The following is a 27,223-nucleotide window of genomic DNA, read 5'->3' on the forward strand; positions in this document are numbered from 1 at the left end:
GAACAGCAAGTATAATACAAGACAAAGTACCAAAAGGTGACAAATATCCATGTATCATACTGAATACCTGTCATTAAAATAATTCTCCTCACCTGTAACTGTTAACCCCGTCCACACAGAGACCTTGATTCTGACATGGATGGGAGACACACTCATCGCTGTTAACTTCACAGTAAGTACCCTCAAATCCTGAAACACAGATATTGACTGTGAATGAGTGAATTCTGCTACATAACGTGAATATAAGGGCCACAGATCCTTTTGGAGGTTCAGGGCTATCTCAGACAATGGAAGTGGCAGGCCTGAGAAACCTCAGCTGCCCTTGAAGCTGTTCAAGAAAGAGCTGAGTGAACAGGAGCATCGCTGGTGAACTACCCCTTCTCTTGGGAGCATCTAAGTTGAGGCTTTTCACGCTCAGTACCTGACTGACCCGCGTTGCAGCCATGATTCTGCCTAGCCATGTACCTGTTTATCTGGATACTGACTCTGGCCTTCAGAGTAGCTCCCTGGCTTCACCTTGGACCTGCCCCATTCCCTGTAGCCTTGACTGATGAGCTGGCATACTATGCTGATCCTGGACACCATCATTGGTCCTGCTTTGCTCACCTCATTCAGATACTGGCCTTGACACTGAGGTCCCTGCCCTGGCAGCCTTGCTAAGACTCCTGTTACCTTTGCTGCTGGAGTAGCCAGACCTCACTGCTCTCTAAGGCCAGAGGCAGCAAGTGGATGCATTCCTAAAAGAACTTTCTCCAATTAACTTAGCTTCAACAAGTTAATTTCCAGAGAGTGTAAGTCTTAACATACTTCAATGAACCAGTGAGAACAGATATGGATGGAGCATCTGGCTAAACATACGCGGGAAATGTAACTTATTTTAAAGGACTGAAAAGGCTTTCTTAGGGAGTGTGCTAATACTAAAAGCTAATTCAATAAGTAATATATTACAAACATAATGCAAGTTAGAGAGACCACATTCAAAAGCAGTCAGTAGATGAGAAAAAATATTTAAATGGTTTTAATATTTAAATGAAGAAAAAAATGTGATTAAGATCTTATCTGCACAGTACATTACGCGTATAATACATTAAATTACAAAACATCCCAGAATATATGCTAAATAAAAATAAGAAATTTTTCAGTAATACAAGAATACTTCTTTTGCTCTTACACAGAATATTGCATCTTGGATAAACTATAGCTACTTAGTTGAATCTTGCACAAATGGAATATGTGCATTTCAACTGATGTAGTAAAGCAACCATTACAATAAAAAAAACTGCTTGCACTGTAGTGACTATAATACCTGACCCCTGATAGCAGTCTGACTGAAGAGCATTTATGGTGTTCACCAAAGTGCTCTTGAACACCATTTACATAACAAAATTAAATTTAAAACAACTATTAAAAGAACCACTGAAATTAAGTCTGTATTACTATAAATATGATGAAGACTTTATTGGAGCCTCTATTAAAACAACCAGCAAAAATTGTTATCGGTACATTTTTAGATAGTAAAATAAGGATAGTAATGACTTTTATTGTTATATTACGCATTTGTAGTTTTCAAAATACTTCACAGAAGTGGGGAAATCATGAAAGATGACAGAATAGTATTTTTATGGAGAGAAAATCATTACTGGAAAAATTAAGTGGCTTAGGTCAGTTGTAAAGAAAGCTGGAGAGGAATCTCTGCTGGCACTCCAATGTATGATCTAAACATCAGCTCACATCAAAGCAGTTGTTATTTTCTTACCAGGATATTTCCTGTTCGACAATTTTCCTGGATAGACCTGTGTGCTGGTTTTGGCTAGGATAGCATTAATTTTCTTCATAGTACTGATATGGGGCTATGTTTTGGACTTATGCTTGAAAGTGTTGGCAATACTGGGATGTTCTTGTTATCGCTGAACAGTGCTTACACAGAGCCAAGGCCTTTTCTGCTTCTCACCCCACCATACCAGTAAGTAGGCTGGGGGTGCACAAGATATTGGGAGGTGACACAACCAGGACAGCTGACCACAACAGACCAAAGGCTCATACTCAGCATATAAAGCTGTGGGGAAGGAGGGGACATTCAGAGTTATGGCTCTTGTCTTCCCAAGTCACCATTATATGTGATGGAGCCTGGCCTTCCTGGGGATGGCTGAACACCTCTCTGCCCATGGAAGTAACTGAACGAATTGCTTGCTTTGCTCTGCTTGCGCATGCAGCTTTTGCTTTGCCTACTACACTGTCTTTATCGCAACCCACAAGTTTTCACACTTTGAACCTTCCAATTCTTTCCCTTGTCGCAGTGGGACAGAGTGGTGAGCAAACAGCTCTGTGGTGCTTAGTCACCAGCCAGAGTTAAACTACAAAAACCTGACTGAAATGAGTCCTAAGTATTTGCTGAAGGTTTCACAGCAGGGTCTACTACAAAGCTGGAAAATAAAGCCTGGAATGTATCTCAAACTAATTCTTCAATTACAGCCACTTACACTCTTATGATGTGATTCTTTTCTTCAGAGATATCTTGAGTGCAAAGTGATACCCTCATTTATTTGTGATTTGTATGACATTTCACAAAAACTTTATAAAATAATTGCCATAATAGAGGACAAAAGTTATCTATCACAGTGTACTGCTTTGAGGAAGATCCCTCAGCACAGACAACCTTGTTATATTCTGAATCGTTTAGTTTATTATTTGCAAATAAACCAGAATGAACAATCCAAATACTTTTCTTAATCTGTAGCATGTGTAATCTGCATCCCAATAGTACAACTTCAGCCTTCATCTGCATTTGCCTGAAATGTGATTAAAGAAAAAAGAAAGGTAAAAGGACTATAACTTGTGCTGTAGCATTCTAGTTCATCGTTTAGTACTAGACCTGGTTACATCAAGTAGGCAGCAGTCACTGACACACAAAATCATAACATCACAAACAACCAGGAATTCTTCTTTGGACACATGCCACTCCAGTGCTACTGACTAAAACCAGAGAAAATGGTAACATGTTTCTCTAATTCTGGTTTGATTATGAAATTGGAGGGCACAGCAAATGTGAGAAACCAGGACCAACAAGAAAACTGTTAGCCAGCTTCCTCATCTGTGACTTTTCATTTATTTGTGATGTTTGACCTTTCTGAAACTAAGTTTTGTTGCAGAGTAGAAGGCTATGTCAATGGGCAGGGGAAATGGGACATCACTGAAAACGTAAACCTGTGTAACATAAATAACTCAAAAGTTATACAGACAGTTTTTAGTTTTATATGGTAATCAGAAAAGGGTGTGAAGCTAACAAATTAAAACTTAAAAAAAATACTAAAAGAACTTACATGGAATAGCTTCTTCTTATTATGTAATACTATATATCATTAAGAGAAAGCATTTAAAAAAAAAAAAAAAAACAAAACCAAAAACCAACCACAGTTCTCAAATTAAAAAAAAAAATGTAAAAAGGAAAACTGAGGGCATTCATCATTCTGCTTCTATCGCCCCCACTTGGTTACGGATGTTTCATAGTATTTTTGAAGCAAATAGTATCAAAGTGAATACATAAAGCACCATTTAGACACATTTTTGATTGCAGTTGTACACATTTTTCCAGAGCATAGCAAATTATAGCTACCTTGAAAAGACATAAAATAAGTAAACATACAGTAGGCATGCTACTTTATTATTCCTACAAATGGAGAAAAACAGTTTCCATCATAAAATTTTACTGACTACCTCCTACACTATGGAATAAGCAATCTATATGTTCGATTTACTGATGAATACCGTATTTTTTAACTGACAAATTAGCTCAGTCCTTTCATTAAAAAAGTACATTTTTTCCTTAATGACATATCCTGTTAAAAATTACATAGAACTATTTAGATGATTTGGTTCACAGAAAAACCTTCTGAACTCACGCAGTGATTTTTTCTGAGATTTTTAGCCTTTATAGCACTTTTTACAGAAGAATTTGGCAGAAACTCCTACTTTCAACTAAAATGGTTAATTAGAAGCACTCAAATCTACTTAGAAGGACCTGAAAAATATTAGCAGTGTTATTTATTTCGTTCATAATTTCTGTATGTCTGTGCTTTAGTATATTGATAATTTATGAAGCTTGTAAAAAGTATGTTTCAATAAAAGCACATGTTGATAAGCCATTTTTAATTCACTCCTGATATATTCTCAGAGTAAATTACGAAAATAAGGAAGTGTAACACTGTGCACATCATTCATACAAACAGGAGTGGCCAAACCTCAAAATATATACTGCAATATTAGGATTAAAATATCTGTATAATGTTTATTTGACTAATATACTTGGACAGACACAAATCATATGACTTTCAGATCCAAAAGCATACTTAAAGTGTTCATACCTAAACTGAATTGGTTTAAGAAAAGAATTACCAAAGTAATTAATTATGTGGTGCTTTTGAAGCTATGACATGCCTCATGGGTCTAACATGCACAGACTCACCCTGTTCCTGTATTTTACATGATAGTCAAACATAATTTCAAGGGTAATGTAACACATCAGGTTAATTTGTGTAAACTACAACTGCTTCTGGGATACTTAAAACAAAAATTAATGTATGGATGCAATTTTTACAGTAACGTAGACACGTTTCCAAATTTTTTAATGTGCTGCAAGAAGAAAGAATAGGACAATGGGAGGAAACTGACTTAAAATGTTTAACATGTCAGATATACTACCAAAACAAACATTTTTCAGTTGCAAAGAAATTCGCAGTATATAAAAACATCGTTCACTTAACACAGCCAACAGAACTTGTAATTTACACTGCGAACACAATTAATTTATTTGAATCATAAAACACAGTATTTTTTTATTTTAATCAAAAAATTTTGTGAAGTGATACATTACTGGAAAACCTGAAAATATGCACAGTGCTGAAATATAGTTACTGTAGCAATATTTAGCACTATGCATAGGAAAATAATATGCGCATTTAAATGCAGCTACGTGCTTCCTTTGCTACTGCCAAACTTAAGATCCAAACTGTAAATCAATAGAACACGTAAAAGACTTGATGTAGCTCTCCAGCCATATACTTTACATAGTAGCTTTTCTGCATGTCAAACCTAAGACGCTGAAAACACAATTTTTTAACTCAGTGCTTTTTATGTGGAAAACCCGAAAGTTTTCTTAACTCAATTCAAACAGCTCTGAACGTCTAAATGAAAAGATGCATCCAGTTAATGGGGAGGAACAAACAGTGCACACTGTCACTTGTGAATACAGAATTCCATTAGATACCTGTTCAAAAATTAAATATTGAATTCAAGAAACAAGTGGCTTTTCTTTTTCTAGGTGGCCAATATAAAAATGGCATTGTTGAAAACTAACAAATTATTTTTATTTGTGAAATACATTTTACAGTATTTTTCCTGCCACAATAGAGAAACTGAAGATGTAACCAGAATCTCATTCTATGGAGAATATCACAGAAGCAGTTAATCTAACCTCAAGCCCTAGTTTTCAACATTAGCGCTAGCGGGTGTGACAGTATGCTCAAATTTGTTTGCAACTTATGTGCAGGCAGAATGACTTATTTTAGCTGACAGAAATTCCAACATCCTGTGGTAGTTCTGCTGTTAATGGGTGAAACATTAAATGATATTACTTGAAAGATCCTACTATTCCTTCTGTTTATCTGAAATAGGGGTGTGGAAAAATGACCAAAGTTCATTGTAACATTAAAGAACTTTTAGGGTAAAACTGCAATTGCTATTTCCAGGGTGGAATGCGGTTGGTATACATGGAATCTACCCCCAGTAGTTCCCCAGGCAACACAACCTACAACCTCAGCACATGCCAAGTAGAACTAAACAAGGATGGCAGGGAGTGAAGACACCCATCCAGCCTCTGTTCTCCCTGCAGGAAGGGGAACTTGATGGTGCCATGTGCTGATCAAATCACATAGTAGCTGCCAAGCAAGCAAGATAAAGAACAGATAATGTCTGCTGAGCTGGCAACTGTGGTGAAATCACTTTCCTCAGATGAACTTTGCTTACTGTAATACCTAAGCACACCTCTATCTCAAAGCTACTCACCTCCAAGATATGACCACCCCTCACTGACCGCATTGTTTACATTTTTTGTTGGCTATACCTTTAAAAGTAAAGCCATAACAGAAGTATGTATGACTAGAGTCACTTAAGCTCCATGTAGCAGTAAAGAAATAATAAATAAAGTTAGGAAGGGGAGAAGTTCGGGAAGACTCCATCATAACTACTGGGATCAGTCAATGGGCAGAACCGGTCTTATCCCCCATAGGGACACCTATCTGTTAAAGAACTATACTCTATGAATGCTTAACCCCAGCTGGCTTTTATTAGTGATTAGATTTTGTGTGTATACTATTTCATGCTTGTTCCTTCAGTCAGTGTACTATCTATGGCAATCTTAAACCTTAATCAGTCACAAATGTGTGTAATAAATTATCAGGCAAGATCTGTTTTGTGTGAGTTTCCAGAAACTTGCATAATTGATTTTACTAGTGAAGCTGTCACCATGAAAGCCTGAATAGGACAGGCTGAATCACAGTGTGCTCTGCAGCAGTCTGCAGCGAGCTCTGACATGCTGGTTCTGGCACAAGGGGCTCATCTTTTCTGGGACGTTGACAGACTACTTGAACATAAAGGATTGAGTAGAAAACCTCCCCCTTCATGTGGCATATGGGAAATAGCTACTTACTGTATGTCTCAGCTCTGTCTATGGGAATTCTGCGATCTGCAAATTGCAAGAATATGCAGAGCATAGAAGCTACACATCTGCTGTTACAGTTACGGTCATTTTCATCTCCTTATTCTGTTGCAGAGCAACATTACAGAATTTACCTCTGCAGGTAACGCAAAGGACTAATAGGATTCTTCCCCATAAGCTTTCTACTGTTTTACTCATCAGCACAGTATCATGGATTATATTTGTCTCCTTACTGTGAACCATTTATGAACCAATGTTTGCAAGCAGCAGAGATATCACAATAGCCCCATAACCATTAGTATAGGTATTTAGGTTATTCAGTGTAACATAGGTAGGTACACATATCAAAATCAAAGGTGTGTGAAATGTTAGACATGGTAAACAGGCTATTTCCCTTTCTGAATTATGTACCCATGTGCCTGGAAAAAAAAAACAAACTGGCACTGAAGCGCTCAGAAATCTGACAATGGCAATCTACTTACTAGTTCTACTTGATATTATGAATTTTGTGCATTATGATAATTTTCACTTAGTCTTATTTGGAGACATGAGCTGAAAAATATTTTGTCTCAGTTGTTCACACTTGCAGTTGTAAGATGCTATAGACCAATTAAAAATAATTGTTGGAATGCTAGGACAAAGGGTATTAAAAAAAAAAAGCAGGTGTCACAGGAAAGATTTATTGACAGTAGTCTGATAAAAGGGGCGAGAAACTCCTGAAAAGAACTGTTTAAAACAAAGACTTCAGAAATTACCTTGAAGTATCAGGAAAATAACCAAGCAGTCTTGCTTTTGGAAATAAGACTTGGAGGATAAGGAAAAAAAATACAAGAAGACTAATTCCACTACAGAGTGTGGCTGTTGTTTCTCCTTAGAGATGACACAGTACTCTCCTTAGATCTCACTGGCACCTTCCCCTGGAACAAGACAAAATTTCCCTACACTCTAAACCAAATGGTTGTAACCTTATTACCCATGCAATTCTTCTTGCATAAACCAGTTCTTCAGTTTCTCACTTTTTATTTTTAAAGATACAATGAGCACAAGTAAGACGACAAAGCTTCTGACTACTTGTGTGCATTTATGACACAAATCGCTGCTCTCCATTCTTTTGTTTCACTCCTCTCTATAACTGTGTGCTTCCCAGAACTACATAGAACAATCCAGGGAACTGGTAAGGAATTCAGCCCATCTACTGTCCGAACAAATTGTCCTAAGCTGTTTATATAGTCAGCAGAGTGACAAATAGTCCCGTAGCATTTGACATCTGACTTTGTCTTTTGGGTGAAATGAATTACCTAAGAAACTGCCTCTTCCTCTTCATTGACTATAAATGGAGCACAGGGAGACCTCCTCAATGTATACTGTGCATACCTTTATGTATATCTCCTTGATTTACTACATCTGGTCAAATGAATCCAGATTTTCTGGTGTACTTGTTTCCATAATAAATACAGTATTTCATTGATTTGATTTATCTTCTGAGTTTCCTATCTCATTAAAATGCTGTTGAACTAACAGAAATGCTGATCAAATAACCTACAGCTTTGAACATGGTAGGTAAAGCTTTGGTATGAACACACTCTCTATATGTATATACACAATATATAATGTATTTACATATATGTTTCCTGAGAATTCTCCTATCAAAAACTAAAGGTAAACAGAATATTGCTTCTATTGTAATAAGGAGACTGCATAAGCACTCTGAGCAAAGAATATTACCTGGAGTAGTAAAGGAAGATCTACATCTAATTTCAAAGGAAGATATTAATTTCTACCTTCTATTATTATGAAGGAATTCTAAAAAACTTTTGAATTCAACCACCTTGTTCTTCCCATTTTTTGTCAGCAAAAACTGTATATGCTGTTCCTACTAACCTTGCCTTGGTTTAGCTCCTAGATACTTCTACTAATAATTCTCACAGAAGAATAAGTGACTGTTAAAAAAGTTTATTAGAAAACACTAGATGTTTTCTGGCCCATAGTTTATGTTGGCAATTTATTTTTTGTCTTGCTAATTGTCTATAATATTTATATGCTTATATATCCCCAGGTTTCACATTTCTCGGTCATAACCATTACCTTGTGCCTCCCATTTCATCATTAAGTAGGCCTGTTATTGTTCAACAATCCTGGCCAGAGAGCTCATCTTGCACTATACAGTTGCGTGCCCTCTCATAGTTTTCCTTCATCTTGATTACAGCTTTTTCAGTGATTTGTTCTTTCTTGAAACATGACTGTTCTCAGAAAACTGCGCTATTTTTACCAAACTGTCCTGTCTTCCCTTTGGGTTCCTTTAACAAACTAACATTTTTGTGCTTGTCATTATCTAGAACAGCATGGTCTAATATTGATCCTCTAGTTTATTTACCTTCTAGTTTACTTACGAATGCAGTTGAATTGCTCCTTGGATCTTTTGCATGTAGACCTTTTGGGGAATTTATGAACAGTTGTCCAGGTTCAGCTACAAATATTTCAGCCTTATTTACATTCTATAGCTTTGCTTATGTTTCCTACCTTTCTCTTCTGTTACGCTAGATTTTCTTTTCTATTAATATTAATTCCAAGAATGGAATTCTTTAAGAACAGAGAATCATGGTGATAAATGAAGCAATAAAACATTCTACTACTTGCCCTAAGTTCTTCTTTCCTCTGTTTTGTTCGCATTTAGTATGTAGCATTTCAGGAGAAACTAATGGCAGGATTGTATGCTGGGTGTATGCATAATAGCTCATAAAGCTATATCCTCCCAATTGCCTTCATCAAACTGTTGCTTCTCAAATATTGGCAAACTATATAAGAAAAGGTGCTTTCTGTACACTTCTTGGGAAACTGTCAACTGCAGTGATTCCTAAACTTCTGAAATAACAGCATACCCTATGACACTCTTACAATCATAAATACATCAGACAATTGTAGAGATCACAACTTTTTAAAGCATTTAACCTGCTTGAGTGGACTACTTAACTTGAGCTCGTGATCCAACACTGTTCCATAACCTATTATAAGAGAGCCCAGCTTTGTTTTATGAATGTTAGGATCTAGCTCCTTGAATGAAACACTCCTCTGCAACTAGGGAGGACACCTCAGAAGGAAGTTTTGCATTTACAGTATTTACAAAAATTTAAAAATCTTCAAAGCAAAACTGGACAACTGTAACTCCCTAACATACATACAAGAACAAAGATGCATAGCTTTGCTTTATATTACTACTAATCATGACTTCATTATTTCCCTATCAATTTGCTAATTCTGTCCTAGGCTAACATCTTACGTAAACTTTGATTGTGCCCAATCTATACTCATCAGCTTTTGTCTTCTCTGTCCTGGTATAGCATCCCAATCCCAGATCCCTATAGTCAGTGGATATTCTCTTCTAAATAAGTACCACAGCCAGTAACATGATTTGTGGTCCTGTTGTACCCATCTCAGGTACGGTTTTATAAAGATAACCTTTAGAATTTGGTAAGCACAGTTACATTTTGTGACTCTTGCTAAACCAGATTCACACCTTCTAATGACTGGACTGTTAACTATTGGCAAGTTGTTTAATCAACATGCCATTTGGTACTAATCAGGTATCTTGGAGTAATCTAACTATGTCACTGTGATGGTCCTTTGTGATCAAATCTACAATTATCACAGGTTTATTGGGAGAGAAAGGGAGGCACACAGCAGACAAAAATAAGAGAATAAGAAAAAAGACAACTGCAGAAATAGACTTCCATAAACTGTTTTCAATTAAATATCTGTATTTTACTGTCTCATTTTCTGATGTCCTGAATAAATGATTGCATTTTTCCTAGCATTAAATGTTAAACATTACACTTTTCACCCCTTTTCAATACCAAGATATTTTCCACTTTCCAAGATTTATTAGCAATACACGTTACTGATTCACATAACTCCCCTGCTATTTCCCTGAAGACTCCTAGCTGCAAGCTTCAAGAATCCTTGAAGATTCCATCAAAGCTCTGTGAGAATCCTGCCTGCAAGTTTCCTGGATTCTTGAGAAACTGTACATTACATGCTTTCAAAAGACAACTTTTCTGAGGAACGTTAAGAAAAGTCTTGAACTACACATCTGTCGTGGTTTAACCCCAGCCAGCACTAAAAACCACACAGCAGCTCGCTCACTCCCCACTCCAAGCCCCAGAGAGATGGGGAGGAGAACTGGGGAAAAGGTAAAACTCAAGGGTTGAGATAAGAACAGTTTAATAATGAAAATAAAATATAACAACAACTGTAATGGGAAGGAGAGAAGGGAATGAAATCCAAAAGGAAAAAAAAACAACACAAGTGACAATACAGTTGCTCACCACCCACTGACTGATGCCCAGCCAACCCCCAAGCAGTGATCAGCAGACCCCAGCCAACTGCCCCCAGTTTATATGCTCAGTGTGACATCCTGGGTATGGAACATCCCTTTGGCTAGTCTGGGTCAGCTGTCCTGGCTGTGTGCCCTCCCAATTTCTTGTGCCCCTCCAGCCTTCTTGCTGGCAGGGCCTGAGAAACTAGAGTCCTTGACTTGGTATAAACATTACCTAGCAACAATTAAAAAAAAATCTGTATGTTATCAGCATCATTCTCACACCAAATCCAAAACATAGCACTGCACCAGCTACTAAGAAAATTAACTCTGTCCCAGCCTAAACCAGGAAAACATCTCTCTACAAATCATTTCTGAAAAATGTTTCAGAATCAATATATTGTATTAAAAGCTGTTTTCAAAAAGCAGATTTAGAAAAGCTGCTTCAATAAGCAACTTGCATACCCCCCAGTGATTTTTTATTTTTTTTTTTTTTAAACTCAGCAACTTGTGGTAATCTTTAACTTGATAGTAAAACCCCCAAGCTAAAAATATTGCTAACTTCTAAATATTATCTCCATATCTTTGCAGCTCCGTAAACAGCAAATAATACTATTGTGGTGTAACATTGCAATTAATATATATCTGCTATCCTTGGCTCCTAGGACATCCCTACCATTAATAGGTATAAGAGTGATGACTTCAAAATCCTGCCAAAATTCCAAATTCAGTAATTGTACTCTCCCTACTTAAATTTTCACTGCAGTTGTAATTAGTTAATGTATTCTTCAGCTCCTATGCAGAATTACATAGCGATGTTCTGCACATTTAAAACCTTTGCTCCGTTCCACCTTAGCAGTTCTTGTACATCAAGGGAGAGATCATGTCTTTTAAGCCATAGCCCAGGAAAGCTGTCAGCACCTGTTGTGATTTTGCTTGTTCTGCATATGGAGAGCAATCCACTCAATCCATTAGGCAGGGGAAGATTACTCCCCTGGTGTGTCAGGCCTTCCCAACAGCTCAGCGGCAAAGAAACTGTTTCCAACTTGCTTCAATTTTTGTACTTTTAACAATTTGCATATACTTTGTCTATTTCTGCCCGTTTTGTCAATTTAGTTTGTCAGCTCTGCTGCCCAAGTGCATGCCTACCTCTATGTTGTTTTAACAATCGACTCAGAAATAGTAATTCTGAGTGCTGGAATCAAAACAGCCATATATTTAATATAAGAAATTAATAGTAGGCAAGCTGACAGCTATCTTACCAGTCTTTTAACATAACTGATAGACCTTCTATAATTCATGAAGGTTTTATGTGCTTTGAAAGGTATATATTGTTACTTTCACTGAAGACAGCATTAAATTCAATATGCATTTGCAACGTTTCTGCAGCACAACAGAAAAGATTAATTATACCAGTTCTTACCTGTTTTGCAAACGCACATTGGATTTCCATCAACTTGTGCTAAGCAGGTTGAATTGTTTATGCATGGATTGTAAGGCAGCTCACACGGACTGAAGCGCTGATGGCAGAAGTCACCAGTATAAAATGGAGGACAAATGCATACAAACTGTCCCTGCTTAACAGATTCGTAACAGGTGGCTCCATTCAAGCATGGTTCAGAATCACATTCATTAATATCTTCACTGCAGTCGGGCCCTGTCCACCCTGCTGTACAAGTGCATCTGAAAAGAAAAAAAGAAAGCAAGCTGACATGGTGGCAGAATGAAAATCAACAAACTAGCCAAGTCAGTTGCACTATTTCTATTAAAAAAAAAAAGTCAAAATATTTTTTCTGCCAATTGTAATCAGACTGCACTAGGAATAAAAGTTATATTCAGGTTCTTCTCCCCCAGTTTGTTTGAGCAAATGTAAAGTTACTTATTTTAAAACACAGGATTTACCCACTGGGAGAACCACCTAGTTAATGCTGGCAAAATCATCTACGGAACTTCTCTAAGCTGAAACAGCATCAAAAGTTATCAAACATTGAATGTAAATTTCTTTACGCTTTAGGATTAAAAATATGTCTTCTCATATGTATGAAAGTACTAAGTAGGTACTTCAGTGTTTGGAATGAAAAGCACCATGTAGCATTCAGTACACTCTTAGGAAAAGAGGGTAGGTGGTCAAAGGCACTACAAATGATAGAGGAATCCTCTTTTCTTTATGTTCTGTCTCTTCTTTGGATGCTTTTGTGAAGACCTGTTATTGATCTCACAGAAAAAAAAACCTTGGACCATAACCTACATTACATCTGGTTGTAAAGAAATATGTCTTCATGAATTAGATAAATATTTTTATTTACAACATGAATACAGTAAGGTTCAAAAAATGCAAATAAATATTTGCTAATTATATCAAAGTTTGCAGAGAAAAAAATACCTAATTAGCTGCAATACAAGAAGGCTATACGTGCTTTAAAAGGCATACATTCTTGTTATATGTTTTATTTAATTCTGTCCTCATTGAAAATATTTGCAACTAATTTTCAGGACACCAGAAAATACAAAAGATTAAATATTCCAGCTCTTACCTGTTTTGACTGATATTGATTTCAGGAATTAAACTATTCATATATAGTTTCATAGTTCTAAATTGATAAAAGGAAGTGTTCTTAGATAATAAACAGGTCATTCAATGGAGAATCAATTAGGCAGTTCTATAAGGCATGGGTATTGCTTGCCTTTTGTGTGGCAAACTAGGCCCCTTTAAAACAAACAGCATTTTCTGTGGAATTTTTAATGTTCTGCGTGATTGGTTTGTGGGGTATAATTTCCATGTCACATGAAATTAAGTAGGAATTACTACCTTTATAATTTGAAAGTCCTGAGTATTTTAGCAATAAGGATTAAAAAAATCAGGTTACTGTTTGTTTTTCATGGGAAGAAAAATAGTTGTAACTGTCAAAAGGCATTCTTTAACTATGGAAAAAACCTCACAACCTATTTCAGGACTCAGTTATAGCACCCAAACCACATTTTTGGAAACATGGTTACACATAAATGTTTTGTTTGTTGTGAGTAACAGAGTAACCTGCTTTTGCTATACATGGTAGCATCAATTTGATACCTAGAGGGAACATCCACTGAATAACACTGAATTACAGGGTACCCACAGCTCAGCACTTCGTTTAATTTTCTCCTAAGTAGTCACTGTATGAAAGTATGAGCCTCTGTTACAAATGAAGTATCTCTGAATCACTGACACTGGACAATCAGTTGCGAGAAAAACTTTGGGGGGCAGGGGGAAAGCTAAAAATATTATCTTTTGTTGAAAATAATCTGGCTGTTGAAATGATACTTTAATTTTACATAATAAAAGCTTGTATTATAGAGTAGAATAATTCATAACATCTTCAAAAAGAAGAAGAATACTCTAGCAAGGAACCATGCATTGCCACATGTAATGAGAGAAACAAGATTTAAGCTGATAAAAGAATTCTTAATATTTCCCTTCTAGAATCCATAGAAATATTTTCTTTTAAATAACCAAATCCAAGTATTTTCATTGATAATACAAATTAATGCATGACTCTCTTCTCTGTTCATTTGAATAATATAAGCCCCATGCTTTGATTGTGACATGTGTAGAACTCCAACACATATAGATCAACTTCCATAAGTATTAACTGCTGACTTTCCGTAGAGCTCTCCATAGATTTAAGAGCTTCCCATACACACGCAAACAAAAGTAGAGGATAATTAGAGGATAATTAAAATATACAATATAAATTATATCCATAGTTTTGTATTTTACTATCTGTTTAAACATTAAAACCAAAGTTAAAAATTGCAAGCTACAGTCATGAATGGTACCCAGAAAACCCAATATTAATGCTGTAAGTTCTATCTGAATACAAGTTAAAAGTATTAAATTATTTGGTTCTCACCCGCTTGAAAACTGTTTATTTCTCACATTGCAGTGAAATATATCGGTATCACCTGCCTTACATTCTACTTTCACAAGTTTTAAGGAATCAAGTAACAGGGAAGAGTCTTAAGAATCCATGAATGGATGATGTTGGAAAAAGCCTCTGAGGCTCATCTAGTTCCCCCTGCTCAAAACAGGATCAGCCAGAGTTTTCTCAGAACAGCATTTAGCCTGCTTTTGAATATCTCCAAAGATGGAGACTCCACAACCTCTCTGAGCAACCTGCTCCAGCACCTGGCCATCCCCACAGTTTAAAAAAACAAAACAAAAAAACCAAACAACATTTTCTTATCTTAAAGGGGAATTTCATGTATTTTCAGGTTTTGCCCACCACCTCTTGTCCTGTGACTAGACACCATTGAGAAGAGTCTGCCCCATCTTTTTCACTCCCTTCCATCAGTTACTTACACACATTGGCAAGCGCTACTCTCAGCCAAAGCCAGTTTTCCAGCATGCTAACTGGGACAGCAGCCTACTCTGAATCTTAAAGAATTCTAAAGTGACTTTCTATCAATTAAAAAGAATCCTATTGGTGGGCTCATTCCAACAAAACTCAGCTAGCTCTGGAAAAATGCCAGATTGACAAAAGCAGTAAGTCAGATGATTATACCAGAACAGAACAAAATTCAGGTGACATTTTTTGCTTTCAGACATCTTACATCAGAAAAATAGAAGAAATCTTTTCAGTCCTCTGTATTTTGTACCAAGGTTTCATAAAACATCAGTCAAAGCACTTGCCTTTGCCACAAATACAGGTGTTTCTACAGGAAAAAATGCATTATTCAGGATGCAATAGAACTGTTTTTTCCTTGGTGGTTTGGTCAAAGCAACAGGAAACCACAACTGAACCCTCACATATAGTGTGCCCATCATTCACCTGACTCCCAAACAGGATTCTGATGAGAAATGGCAAGATGTCCAGTGAAGTTTAGGTCAGCTTGTCAGGTATAAAATACACACAATGACGGTCCATTCAACGGTAAGAGTTTGTGCTGTCTAGTGCATTCAGTCAAATCAACTAACAGCCTGAAAAATTGCAGTGCTCAGTGATGAATTAATTCCTTGTAAGCTAGATGCTATTGGACTATCTGAAGCAGTCAAACGAAGTCACTTTCAATACACACAGAGCTTTAAATTTAGAGTAATACAAACCACAAAGCTCCAAAGACATACACTTCCAGTCACCACAGAGGCTTCAAGTACTCACTTTCCTCTTTCCTACCACAAATATCTTTCTTCTTTTACTCTCTGAAATCTTAACGCATTCTTTGCTCCTCAAAAAGCTATCTGACCCATTTTACATACTCCACCAGCTTTTACCTGCAAAAGCTATGCTATACGTTTATCTCTGGTGTTCTTCTGGTGCTACTAGTTCGTTAGTCTTATATGTCACTTCTAGATGTTCACCTCAAATTTCTACCCATATCACTCCTCTAATTCACCTGAGCCTCATTACCATCTTCCATTATTCCTTCTCTACTTTCTTCCTAGAACTCTCCATTTGTAACCAATCAAATGTGACACCAATTAACTAATTAGAGAGGTCAAGACTGGTGGCAGCCTGGGCTGCAGTGTTCATGCCCTGATACAATTCACAACTTGAAGGATATGGGCCAGCTGACAAGCAGAGTCAGGACCCTGAATTTCAGGAGAGTCAACTTTCAGTTTTTAAGGAATTAGCAGATGGGACCCCCTAGGCCAGGGGTCCTCAAACTTTTTAACCAGGGGGCCGGCGCACGGATAAAGTGGCAGGCAGTCATCTGCGGCTGCTTGGTTTCCCCCCCCCCCAACCCCTGGTGGGGGGGGGGCAGACACACGGGTGGTTCTGTAAATACCGGGGGCCAGATTGAGGACCCTGGGGCGCCGTATCTGGCCCATGGGCTGTAGTTTGAGGACCTCTGCCCTAGAAAATAGCCCTCAGGATTCAGAGGAATTGAACAGAGCTAGCAGCTCTTAAGGCCATTTTTCTTAGAGCAAAATTTCCACATGTAAGCAATCAGGCAAGGAGCAGAGATCAGCATGGCACAGTAGGGACCTCCTGGACAAACTGAACTGTAAGAAATTCACAGGCAATGGAACAAGGACCATGTATCCTAGGAATTATACAGGATGCTGCCTGGATGTGTAGCAATGGGATTAGGAAAGCTAAGGCACAGAGCTCAGTTTGGCAAGGGATGCAGTGAATAACAAGGGCTTTTACAGGTATGTTGGCCAGAACAGGAGATTAATGAAAATTTACCTCTGCGATTAAGACAGGAGAACCAGTGACAAACCAACTCAAAGGTTGAGGTAGTAAACAAATTTTAGCCTCAGTTTTCATTGCTCATCTCTCCTCCCACATTTCTCAAGCCCCTGGACCTCATGGTAGGGACTGGGGGAATTAAGTCCTTCCAGATCTAGGAGGAGGTCAGATCTGAGACGACCTGAGGAACCTGAACATACCTAAGTCCATGGGGCTCAATGAGATACACTCCAGGGTCCTGAGGCAATTGGCTGATGCAGTTTCCAAGGCACCATCCATAGCTGAAAAGTCATGGCAGTCAGGCAAAGACCCCAGTGACTGGAAAAAGGGAAACAGCATGCCCATTTTTAGAAAGGGTAGAAAGGGTAGAAGGGAGGACCCTGGGAGTTACCATCCAGTCAGCTTCACCTCTGTGCCTGGGAAGATCATGGAATATACCTTCCTGTAAGCTATGTTAAAACATATGGAAGACAGGGAGGCGATCAAAGACAGCCAGTATGGCTTCACAAAAGGCAAATCATGCCTGACTAAACCAGTGGCCCTCTACAATGGAATAAATGCATGAGTGGACAAGAGAAGAGCTACATATGTCATCTACTTTGACTTCTGTAAGGCCTCTGATAAAGTCCCACACAACATGCTTGCTGCTAAATTGGAGAGACACTGGTTTCATGGAAGAACTATTAGATGGATAAGGAACTGGCTGGATGGCTGTGTCCAAAGAGGCTCAATTCAATGGCTCAACGTTCAGAGATCAGTAACAAGCGTGTCCCTCAGGGGTCTGCACTGGGAACAACACTACTTAGTATCTTCATCAATCACATGAACAGTGGAAATGAGTGCACCCTCAGCAAGTTTACACGTGACGCTAAGCTCAGTGTTGCAGCTGATACACTTGAAGGAAGGGATGCCATCCACAGAGACCTTGACAGGCTCCAGAACTGGGCCCATGTGAACCTCATTATGTCCAAGAAGGCCAAGTACAAAGTCTGACTCCTAGATCAGCACAATCAACAGTACTAATATCAGCTGAGGGATAAATGGACTGACAGCAGCCTTGTGGAGAAGGACTTGAGGATGGTGGTGGATGAAAAACTGGACATAAGCCATCAATGTGCACTCGCAGCCCAGAAAGCCAATTGTGTCCTGGGCTGCATAAAAAGCAGCAAAGCCCACAGGAGCCTCTACCAGGCTCTCATGAGACACCAACTCGAGCACTACACTCAGCTCTGGGTTCCCCAGTATAAGAAAGGCAGGGGACCCTTAGATCCAGTTAGAGCAAGTCCAGGGGACAGTCACAATAATAACCTGTGGAGAAAGGCTGACAGAGTTGGGGTTGCTCAGTCTGGAGAAGAGAAGGCTGACTTAATTGGGTCTTTCAATAATTAAAAGAAGCCTATAAGAAAGATGGAGAGAGACTTCTTAACATGGACTGTAGTGACAAGATGAGGGACAACAGTTTTTAATTGAAAATGGGTAGATTCAGATTGGACATAAGGAAGACTTTTTTACAGTAAGGGTGGTGAGACACTGCAACAGTTTGCCCAAAGAAGTTGTGGATGCCCTATCACTGCAAGTGTTCCCAAGTCAGGCTGGATGAAACTTCAAGCATCTTGATCTGATGAAACATCTCCATGCCCCATCATGGGGGGTTGGACTAGATGATCATTAAAGGTGCCTTCCAATCCAAACCATTTTATCATTCTATGACTTTTGCCACTGTCAGCATAAGGCCCTCAGCTGCGCACTGACCTAGCTGCGCAGGGGCTCAGCCTCACCAGGCCTGAGCTGGGTGTCACTGGTTTAACCCTTATGCCAGGGCCAGCAACTGCTGCTCCCCTGCTCCAGCTTCAGTTCTGGGGGTTGCCTTTCTAGTAGGGGGTGACACCACCCCCCCCCCCCCGCCACCGGCGGTCACTGCCTGACAAACCACAGCCCTTTGCATTGGGAGGGCTGGAGGCCACAGCCAGGCTGCAGGACAGGGAAATGCCCAAGACTGAGGATGAAACTAGTTGCTCAATCTGTTCCGGATTGCAAAAGTAGTATTAGTTTTAATTCTGCCTTTTTTTTTTTTTAAACATACTCTTAACACAGGATACATATATAGCAATCTTTATGAATAGAAGAAATAGGGTAGAATTTTTCAATGGCTGAGGCAAAGTCATAAAGGATAATAATGGCAAAGACTAAAATTCCTATTTCTTTTATTACTGTGGTTAAGAAGGCATGACCAATTAACTCCTGAAATAAAAACGCTGTGTTACAAACTTGTTCACTCATTGTCCTTTTCTGAAGTGTGCCAGAAAACTTTTGGTTAATGTGAATAACAGGAAGACCTTTTCCACACCACTGCATTCTAATTCAGGCTCCTGAACTGAATCGTAGAGTTCAGTGCAGGTGTACAACCAGTCCCCAAGGCCCACCTGACCGCTGTAAGAAGTCCTGGGCACTGTGAAAGTACCACAGTATCTCAGGTTAGTGGACCATTGACTTTTTATTAAAGGCATGTCTTGTTGCTTGGATTTGTCCTAAGCAACTCCCAAGTTATTACACTGAAACTCCTAAGTTAAAGTAGGAATACATATATTTGTGGTTGAGACAAATTCCTAGATGTGTTTAGTTGCTGTCCCAGTCAACAATGGCATGTCAGTAGCTTTGCCTTTGAGAAATACTAGGACACCCTTCATTATTATGGTTCGCTACAGTTGGACTCAATGATCTTAAAGGTTCTTTCCAACCTAAATCATTCTATTATTCTATGATGAGAGTATCATCCTTCATTATTACAATTACTACAATAGTCATCACCACTTTTTGTAAACAGTTATCAATTTGAACACAGAGACTGAACTATCCTCTCATCTTCTCAATTCAGTGCAAGTAAGTGGTATTTATCTACCACTGCTGCAGTTAGTCACTAAGGACATTCAGTTCCTTGGGCTGTCAATCTGACAATGGGAAGTTTCCTTAGCAGTGAAACACACAATAGCTTGGTTTGATTTCAATGAGGAAGTTCAGGTACAAAGTTCAGATGAAAAGATTAAACAAAGGAAGAAATAGTCGAGAAGCTCATCCATTATCCAGTACTTTGATTTCTCAATACACTCATGTCTGCCATGACCAAGTGATAAATCTTTCCAAACTGTGTAAATGTTTATAGCAAGAAGTGGCCACACAGGAAGAAATATTACCTCTTCCCCTCTCTCCTTAGGATTAATCAGTGAGTAAAGTGAAATTTGTCTTTTACAGAGTAAATTGAAAGGTGAATATCAATTTCACTATTAAATTATAAAAGAAATTCCACCTGCCTTTATCAGCTGTTAGAATAGTGATGGGAAGCTGAAATTAAGGAAAACAAATTTGTTACCTTTGTCAAACATATACCTCCAATTTGTTGTTTTAATAGAGGTAGATGCTGGCTTATGGAAAGCAGATGCACCACCTGCAGTCTTCAAGATGAGTCTGAAGTGGTAGGTAGGAAAGCACAGATAAAATACTTGGGGAATGGTACCAGATAATAAGAGACATGCACGGATGAGCTCTTTATTGCATGCCTAATCATTGTAAGTGTCTGAGAAGTTTGCATCATGGAATGCAAAATACATCTAGTGTTAAGATGACTAATAATATAGTGCATGAACTGTGAATGCAATGGACCTTGCTGCCATTGCACATCAGAAATAAAAATAAAAGAACACTACAGTAAAATGTACACTATGTCCTAAGATACTTAAACTGACTGAAACAACTTTCACTCTTCTCCTCTGATCACATGCTGATCATGAAGGTTGTTGAATATTATGCAAGTCAATACGTTTCCTAAGTTAACATACTTATCTGTAAACCAACCTATTACTTATTTTGTATATGTTACTTTTCAAACTGACCAATTGATGCTTTCTGTATTACCTATTCAATAATTGCAAAGCAAAAGCACTGGATGGATGTAACACAGATTTCAATCCCAATACACATAAAGAGAATCATATATATTGCTACTCTTTGTTCAGTAGGAACATGAGTATTGTTGAGTACTGGAAGTTATTTCAGCAGTAAAATACTAACCCAAATCTCACACTTCAGCAATTCATGTTCTCCTAATTAAAGAAAGTATCAAGAACTTCTGCAAAAGACACATAGCACATAATTGCAAAGGCATCTGTAGTGATCCAGACTGGAATACCACAGGGTATCAAGGGGTTAATGATCCATGTAATAGTTTAACCTGAGCAGGCATATACTTGCTGTGATACGTAGCACGTAGAGCTTGACCCTGTGGTCTGTGTGGTGTTGCATTCATCCCTTGACCACTGGATACCTCACTGGCTAATTTTAACAGAGGAGTCTCACTCAGTACGTATGACTACACCAGCTGTGTGTTCTTGCCTTTATCTAAAGCTGCAGCAACAAGTTCTCATGTGAACATCCTTTCTATTTAACAGTAGAAATGATGAATATAGTTGTTTTCCTGTAAGAGAATCCTGTAAGAGCTTGAGTAACCAGAATGGGGTAATCTTTCTAAAGACAGGCTCTCCATGGCATACTGGTCCTGACAGGAGGCCCACTTGATGCTGCACAGCCTGGCATTCCCTGAAGGGACAGATTATATACTATCTTTTCTTTAAAGTGTTACCTCCAGTATATGGCATTCTAAGTGATACTGTAGAGTCTGAAAGCCCTTCTTAGTGGGTTCATAATGAAACAGCAAGCCCTGTTGCAAACATTCATTTGTATCACATGGGATACATTAAAGTTACATCCAAAAAAATTCCAGATTACACATATATGATCATTCATCATTGCAAGCCAACCAAAGCATGGTAACTGGGGATGTCTTGGAGATTTAATTAAAAAACCTACTCAGTCTGAACTAAAACTCACCTTTAGAGTAAGCTGTTTCATCTAGACAGCTGAGGGATCTGGTCTTCAGAAACACTGCAGAGCACACCAGCTAGGAACAAACTTGTCTTCCAAACATGGAATTCTAATTACTGAAAGTCTTTACTTCATGAGTTAAGCCATTTTCAAAACAGTGGATAGAAGTAAGTTACTTAGAAGTTCATAGATGAGTTGAATGATTTTTGTAAGGAATCTCTCCATCTACTTATCTTCATTGGCTATAAAGGAAATTGTGTATCTGATAGAGACTGCTAAGTTCATAAGCCTACCTGCACTAAGATCTATGGACCAAACCACTTTCCTCAAATTTCAAAACATATCTAACAGTCTAAATAATTCAGGTACTTTTGAAAATTCAGTTCTGTGGGTTGGCATTTTCTGAAACTATGCTATTTTCTCTAATCTGACATGCTATGAATCCCTGATATTTCAGAGGCAGCTGTATTCCTTTACTAAATAGGTAGTGAATAGTTTCACATAAAATTCTTCATAGAACTGAAGAAATGGTTTTAAGAATTTTTAGGTATGTGAATCTTGGCAGAACTTATGTAATTTTAATAATTATAACCATAATAATACTTATTCCCTTCTAGCTTTATGGATTCCTGAGCACTGAAACAAAATTATAATTGTCTTTAGAAAAGCAGGCATAGAAGTGTATCAGATATAGAACTGTTAATTTTCACCATAAACATAAAGCTCCACAGCAATTGCTTCATTTCTTAGGTTTTACATTTTCAGAAGCTAGACCTATACTTACAGAACATATTCCTGATGCACATTAAAAATTTATTTGTATTTTCTTGTTCTGAAGACAGATTGATACATCTTTTTCTGCTTTTGGATTTCTGAATTTGAAAATGATTGAAGTACAATACAAACAACTAAATAAAAACTGCAGATAGAATAGGCTGAACCCCTTCAGCTTGTTCTTAAACCTGGAAATATAAGTGGATATTGACCCCAAACTAGAGAAAAAGGATTTGGGAGGCACACTGCCAGAAAAAGGGTTAAAAAGATACAGTTTCTGCTACCATAATAGTGTGTAAGTGTGCCTTTTGCACATTTGATGCATACAGAACTTCAGGAGGCTTAGGTAGTTTTTATTCTAGTTTAACTGCTTCACTTTTTTATCCTTGTCCTTTTCCTCATTTTTAAAGATATATTTTCTTTATTCTGTATACTTCTGCTTACATAATACTCTGCCCACATCCTTACTTTTAGTAACACCAACTAAAATTATCTCCTAATATTCTGTCTGTTCAGGGACATGACAAAGAAGAAAACATTAAATTTAGAGGTACAAATAGATGAAGTTGTATTTACTTGTTTTCCAGATATTTCTTCCTTAATCCTGTTTAAAGCAATGAGTTTCGCACAATCACAAGGTAACATTCAGCTCAATGAGCGAGCGAACTATATTTCAGCTTTTATTTTAAGCTCTGGTTCAGCTGCAATGCACACACTTCTCTTTTAGGAAACAGAACTTTATATCCTACAAAGGGCATTTCAACTCCCATTTTTTTAATGAAGCTTTTCTTCTTTTTCCATTTTCCTAAATCAAAATACAAGATACATCTTACATCAGACTGGATACAACTTTCAGACTACTGGACCACAGAGGTGAGACATCTAGTTCCTTTTCCATTAGATCCATGAAATTATTTGCATATTTATCTCAGTAAGGATTTTGCAGCAAATCCTCCTATCTACAAAGCCAGATGAAATTACATTGCTTTCTGTTTCAGCTGGGAAACATTAAAATAATTAAAAATCACCAGTCACCAGAGGGCAGTCTCATTAGGAGGGATGTTTGGGCTTAAAACAGCACACTGAATACTTTCATTATTTTTCATTAAGACAGACAACAAAACAAGTAAAACTGAGCATTATTACTATCACTCTGGTTATATGGCTTGGAACCAGAAAATACGATACAGTTTGGTATCAACAGTCTTGTTCATAGACCACAACCATGTAGAAAACCAGTAGTAAAATGCCTTCCCATCAGCTCCTGAAACTTCTGTTTTAGATGCAGCAGGGATTCATTAAAGAGTAAACAAGGTTTTCGTGTTTTGGGAGTATTTTCTTTTACTTTTGCTTTACAGTTTTGGTTATTATCTAGGGTGCTAGGAAAAACCATGTTCAAGATTTTTAAAACAGATTATAAAAAGATTAAAAAATATCAAATCATCCCTGAAAAAAACCTGGAACTTCCTTGTCTGAAATTCCCCAAGTTATATCAGAAGGGTATCAGAGTCATTTCTTAATTACTGCAGACCCCCATACAGGGTGTTTATGCATTCTGGCATGTAAAGCTGCTCTTTTGAGTAACATTACCTATGAAGCAAACTTGCTTTAGACTTCCTTCTATTCCTGAAAAAATGCAATGGAAAAAGGACATGGATTAATTTTCACCCTACCATCTGTTGTCACTAACATCAAGAACTGCATTCTTTGCCTATGTGTCCATGCCACCCGGGAACAGCAACAATCAGTACAAGTGCAACAAGGTACCTCAAGACTCCACCCAGCAATCTGAGGGAAACTCTGTAATCTGCATGCTTTTTAACAGGCAATGCTTCTCCAGAGATTGAGTCTGCCAGAGAGAAAAACCTTCATTTGTGAAAACACAGAATCAGTAAATGATGATGATAAATTAGCTATGGTGAACAGTAGTAAGTAAAGAATCTACCTCCAATATCTTGAATGGTACTGATTCAGTTTGGTAGAGAAAAAAATATGATTTCATTCCTTCAAGAATCAGAAGGAATCAGTTGTCACGCAGCACCCAAGAAACCGATGTTACATAAAGATTATATGTTAGAGCTCTGATGTTGCATAAATCAGCTATCTGGAAGATTCTCCACCTTTGAAGGATTCCTGAACAAAAGGCTTCCATCTCCCTAGTTGCTTGTTTGCTTGTGCTCCTCCATGTTAATTTAATGCCTGTCTTTGACGGCAAATCTGGCAGTACTGAGTTTATTGCTGTAGCTATGCAAACCGGTACCTCCAGCATTACTTCACCTTGGAAGTCTCTTCCTTTCTACCAGATTTCAGTGTGAAGGGTCTGTGGAAATTCACTCCACACCTGTTTTGTTTGTATCACTCTGATACTTTGAGAGTTACATGTAACTTACTGTGGTTTAGTACACTGATTTTGAGACAAGTCTTCTTTGACCTGACAAACCTGAAAGAAAGAAGAATGCAGCACTGAAAAAATAAAAGCTATCACCTGCAAGCAGGTAACAGCCCCTGCAGGAGAGACATTTGTTAAATTTGGGAAGTTTAGCAATGCAACAGTAGTTCTGTCACTTGACCTCAAAGTTCTTTACCTAGTATATGGAGATGACACTGAAGTCTTAGGAAGAGTGCTAAGCACAGAAGGTACTTTTCATCTAGGGGAGTAGAGGAGAGATCTTTTCTGGTCTGTTCCTTCCACCACAGGCAACAAAGGAAGACCAGGTAAAGGTAATAACAATTGCCAATCCTTATTAGCAGTAAGTAGCACAGCAACATGAAGTGGTAGATGGCAACTCTGAGATTTTATGAAGCGTGAGCAATATGAATTGAACCCTGAAGATAGATTACTGCCACATTTAGAAAATCTGACATGAAAAATAATTGAATACACACCAATTCAGAAGTCTATGCAAATGACCTCTGCATAATTATTTGAATGGATGAGACAAAAACATTTCTTTCCCTCTCTGCAAGCACTTCTGTCATTTAAGCAAGATGTCTTTATCAGGTCTTTTTTTCTGATGTTCTATGCCTATTTTTTTTAAGCTGCTTTCAATATTGTCCCTTAATATTTACCTTGGACCTACTGAAGCTCCAAGGAGGTGTATCACAAAAGAAACTGTATGCCTTTGGCTCAGTCTGACAAAGAACTATCAAATCCAGGAATGGAAGCAATGGCATTAAAAAATGTGTCTTTGAACAAATGGATTAATATTCCATATTAAACAATGGGGCTTTTTTTCACACCAAATATAGAACACATTGAATACCTTATGCCCAGAACCAATCAGGTCCCTGTAAACCAATAATGAAGGATAGCTGTAATATTTAGTATAGCAGAATACATTGGGTCATCAGGATAACAATCATATAATATCAACATTTATACATTCTAAGAGCACTGTTCACATATTTTCAACACTCACCAGTAGCCAATTATTCATAAAAGTTTAGCTGGTGAACCATTTAGCATGTGAACTCTCACAATGCTAATTTCAACATTATAAACTCAGATTTTCAAAGGAGACTACATAAAATAAAACATTTGGAAAGGCTAAAGAGTTTGTCTTCAATACTGGCAGTCCAGAAAATATTTCAGAGAAAGATTAAGAAGCAAGGATGTCTCTATTCTCACATTTGTTATTAGAATAACAGAAGACAGGTTTTGCAGAAACTGACCTTCATTAATGATTCAAACTATATCCAAATTATAATCTCTTACCATTCACCTAATCATGTATGAGGATTGTAACTTCCAACAAATAAATGAGGCAGTAACATTTCGTCTTGCCACAGTTAAATGTACCAAAGACCACATTAACATAGGCCTTGCTCAAGTTTGCCTAAGAAGAATTATTCAACTAAAGCCATGCAATATTTCATAAAGGAGTGCCACAATCTCCAAGCGTACAAACAACAGGAAAAGAGCAAAAGTAAGCATTTTTAAGTTCAACTCAGACAGCTTCTCAATGTTAAAAAAAACCCAGTATCTATATACATGTATAGATATATGTATATGCTGCTCAAATACTACATCACAAGATGAGGTAGGTATTTCCCTACTACAGATTCTGTTACAAAACAAAATTGACTTGTTATGTCCTAGCAACCAGATTTCAAAAATAGCTTTGTCCTTAAAAAGATTACTGTTCTGCTATAAAACTATAAAAGCAAACAACAAAAATTACTTTCAATTGCTCTCCAAGAGTCAGTTATGTCTTTATCTACCTTTGATATCTATTGTAATATAAACAATCCAACTTTCTACTATAGCTATCTCGCTGAGTCATTTCAATAGAGCAAACCTATGTAAGTTTTATGACTGCCCCTTCCAGACAGAGAACGAACAAGCCAAAGGGACACACATAACAATACTTATGGATG

General features: G+C 37.6%; 1 protein-coding gene across 1 annotated transcript in view; it reads right to left on the bottom strand.

The window, feature by feature from the left end:
• EYS (eyes shut homolog) overlaps positions 1 to 27,223 on the bottom strand; it is an 871,402-nt gene that overhangs the window by 510,273 nt on the left and 333,906 nt on the right. Inside the window, exons 22-23 of the mRNA XM_027787807.2 lie at positions 12,448 to 12,707; positions 93 to 189 (exon numbers count right to left, since the gene is read on the bottom strand). Of these exons, the coding sequence (XP_027643608.2) occupies positions 93 to 189; positions 12,448 to 12,707 (357 nt within the window). The remainder of the gene's footprint in view (positions 1 to 92; positions 190 to 12,447; positions 12,708 to 27,223) is intronic.

The sequence above is a fragment of the Falco peregrinus genome, chromosome 7, assembly GCF_023634155.1.
Source record: "Falco peregrinus isolate bFalPer1 chromosome 7, bFalPer1.pri, whole genome shotgun sequence".
Taxonomy (NCBI): domain Eukaryota; kingdom Metazoa; phylum Chordata; class Aves; order Falconiformes; family Falconidae; genus Falco; species Falco peregrinus.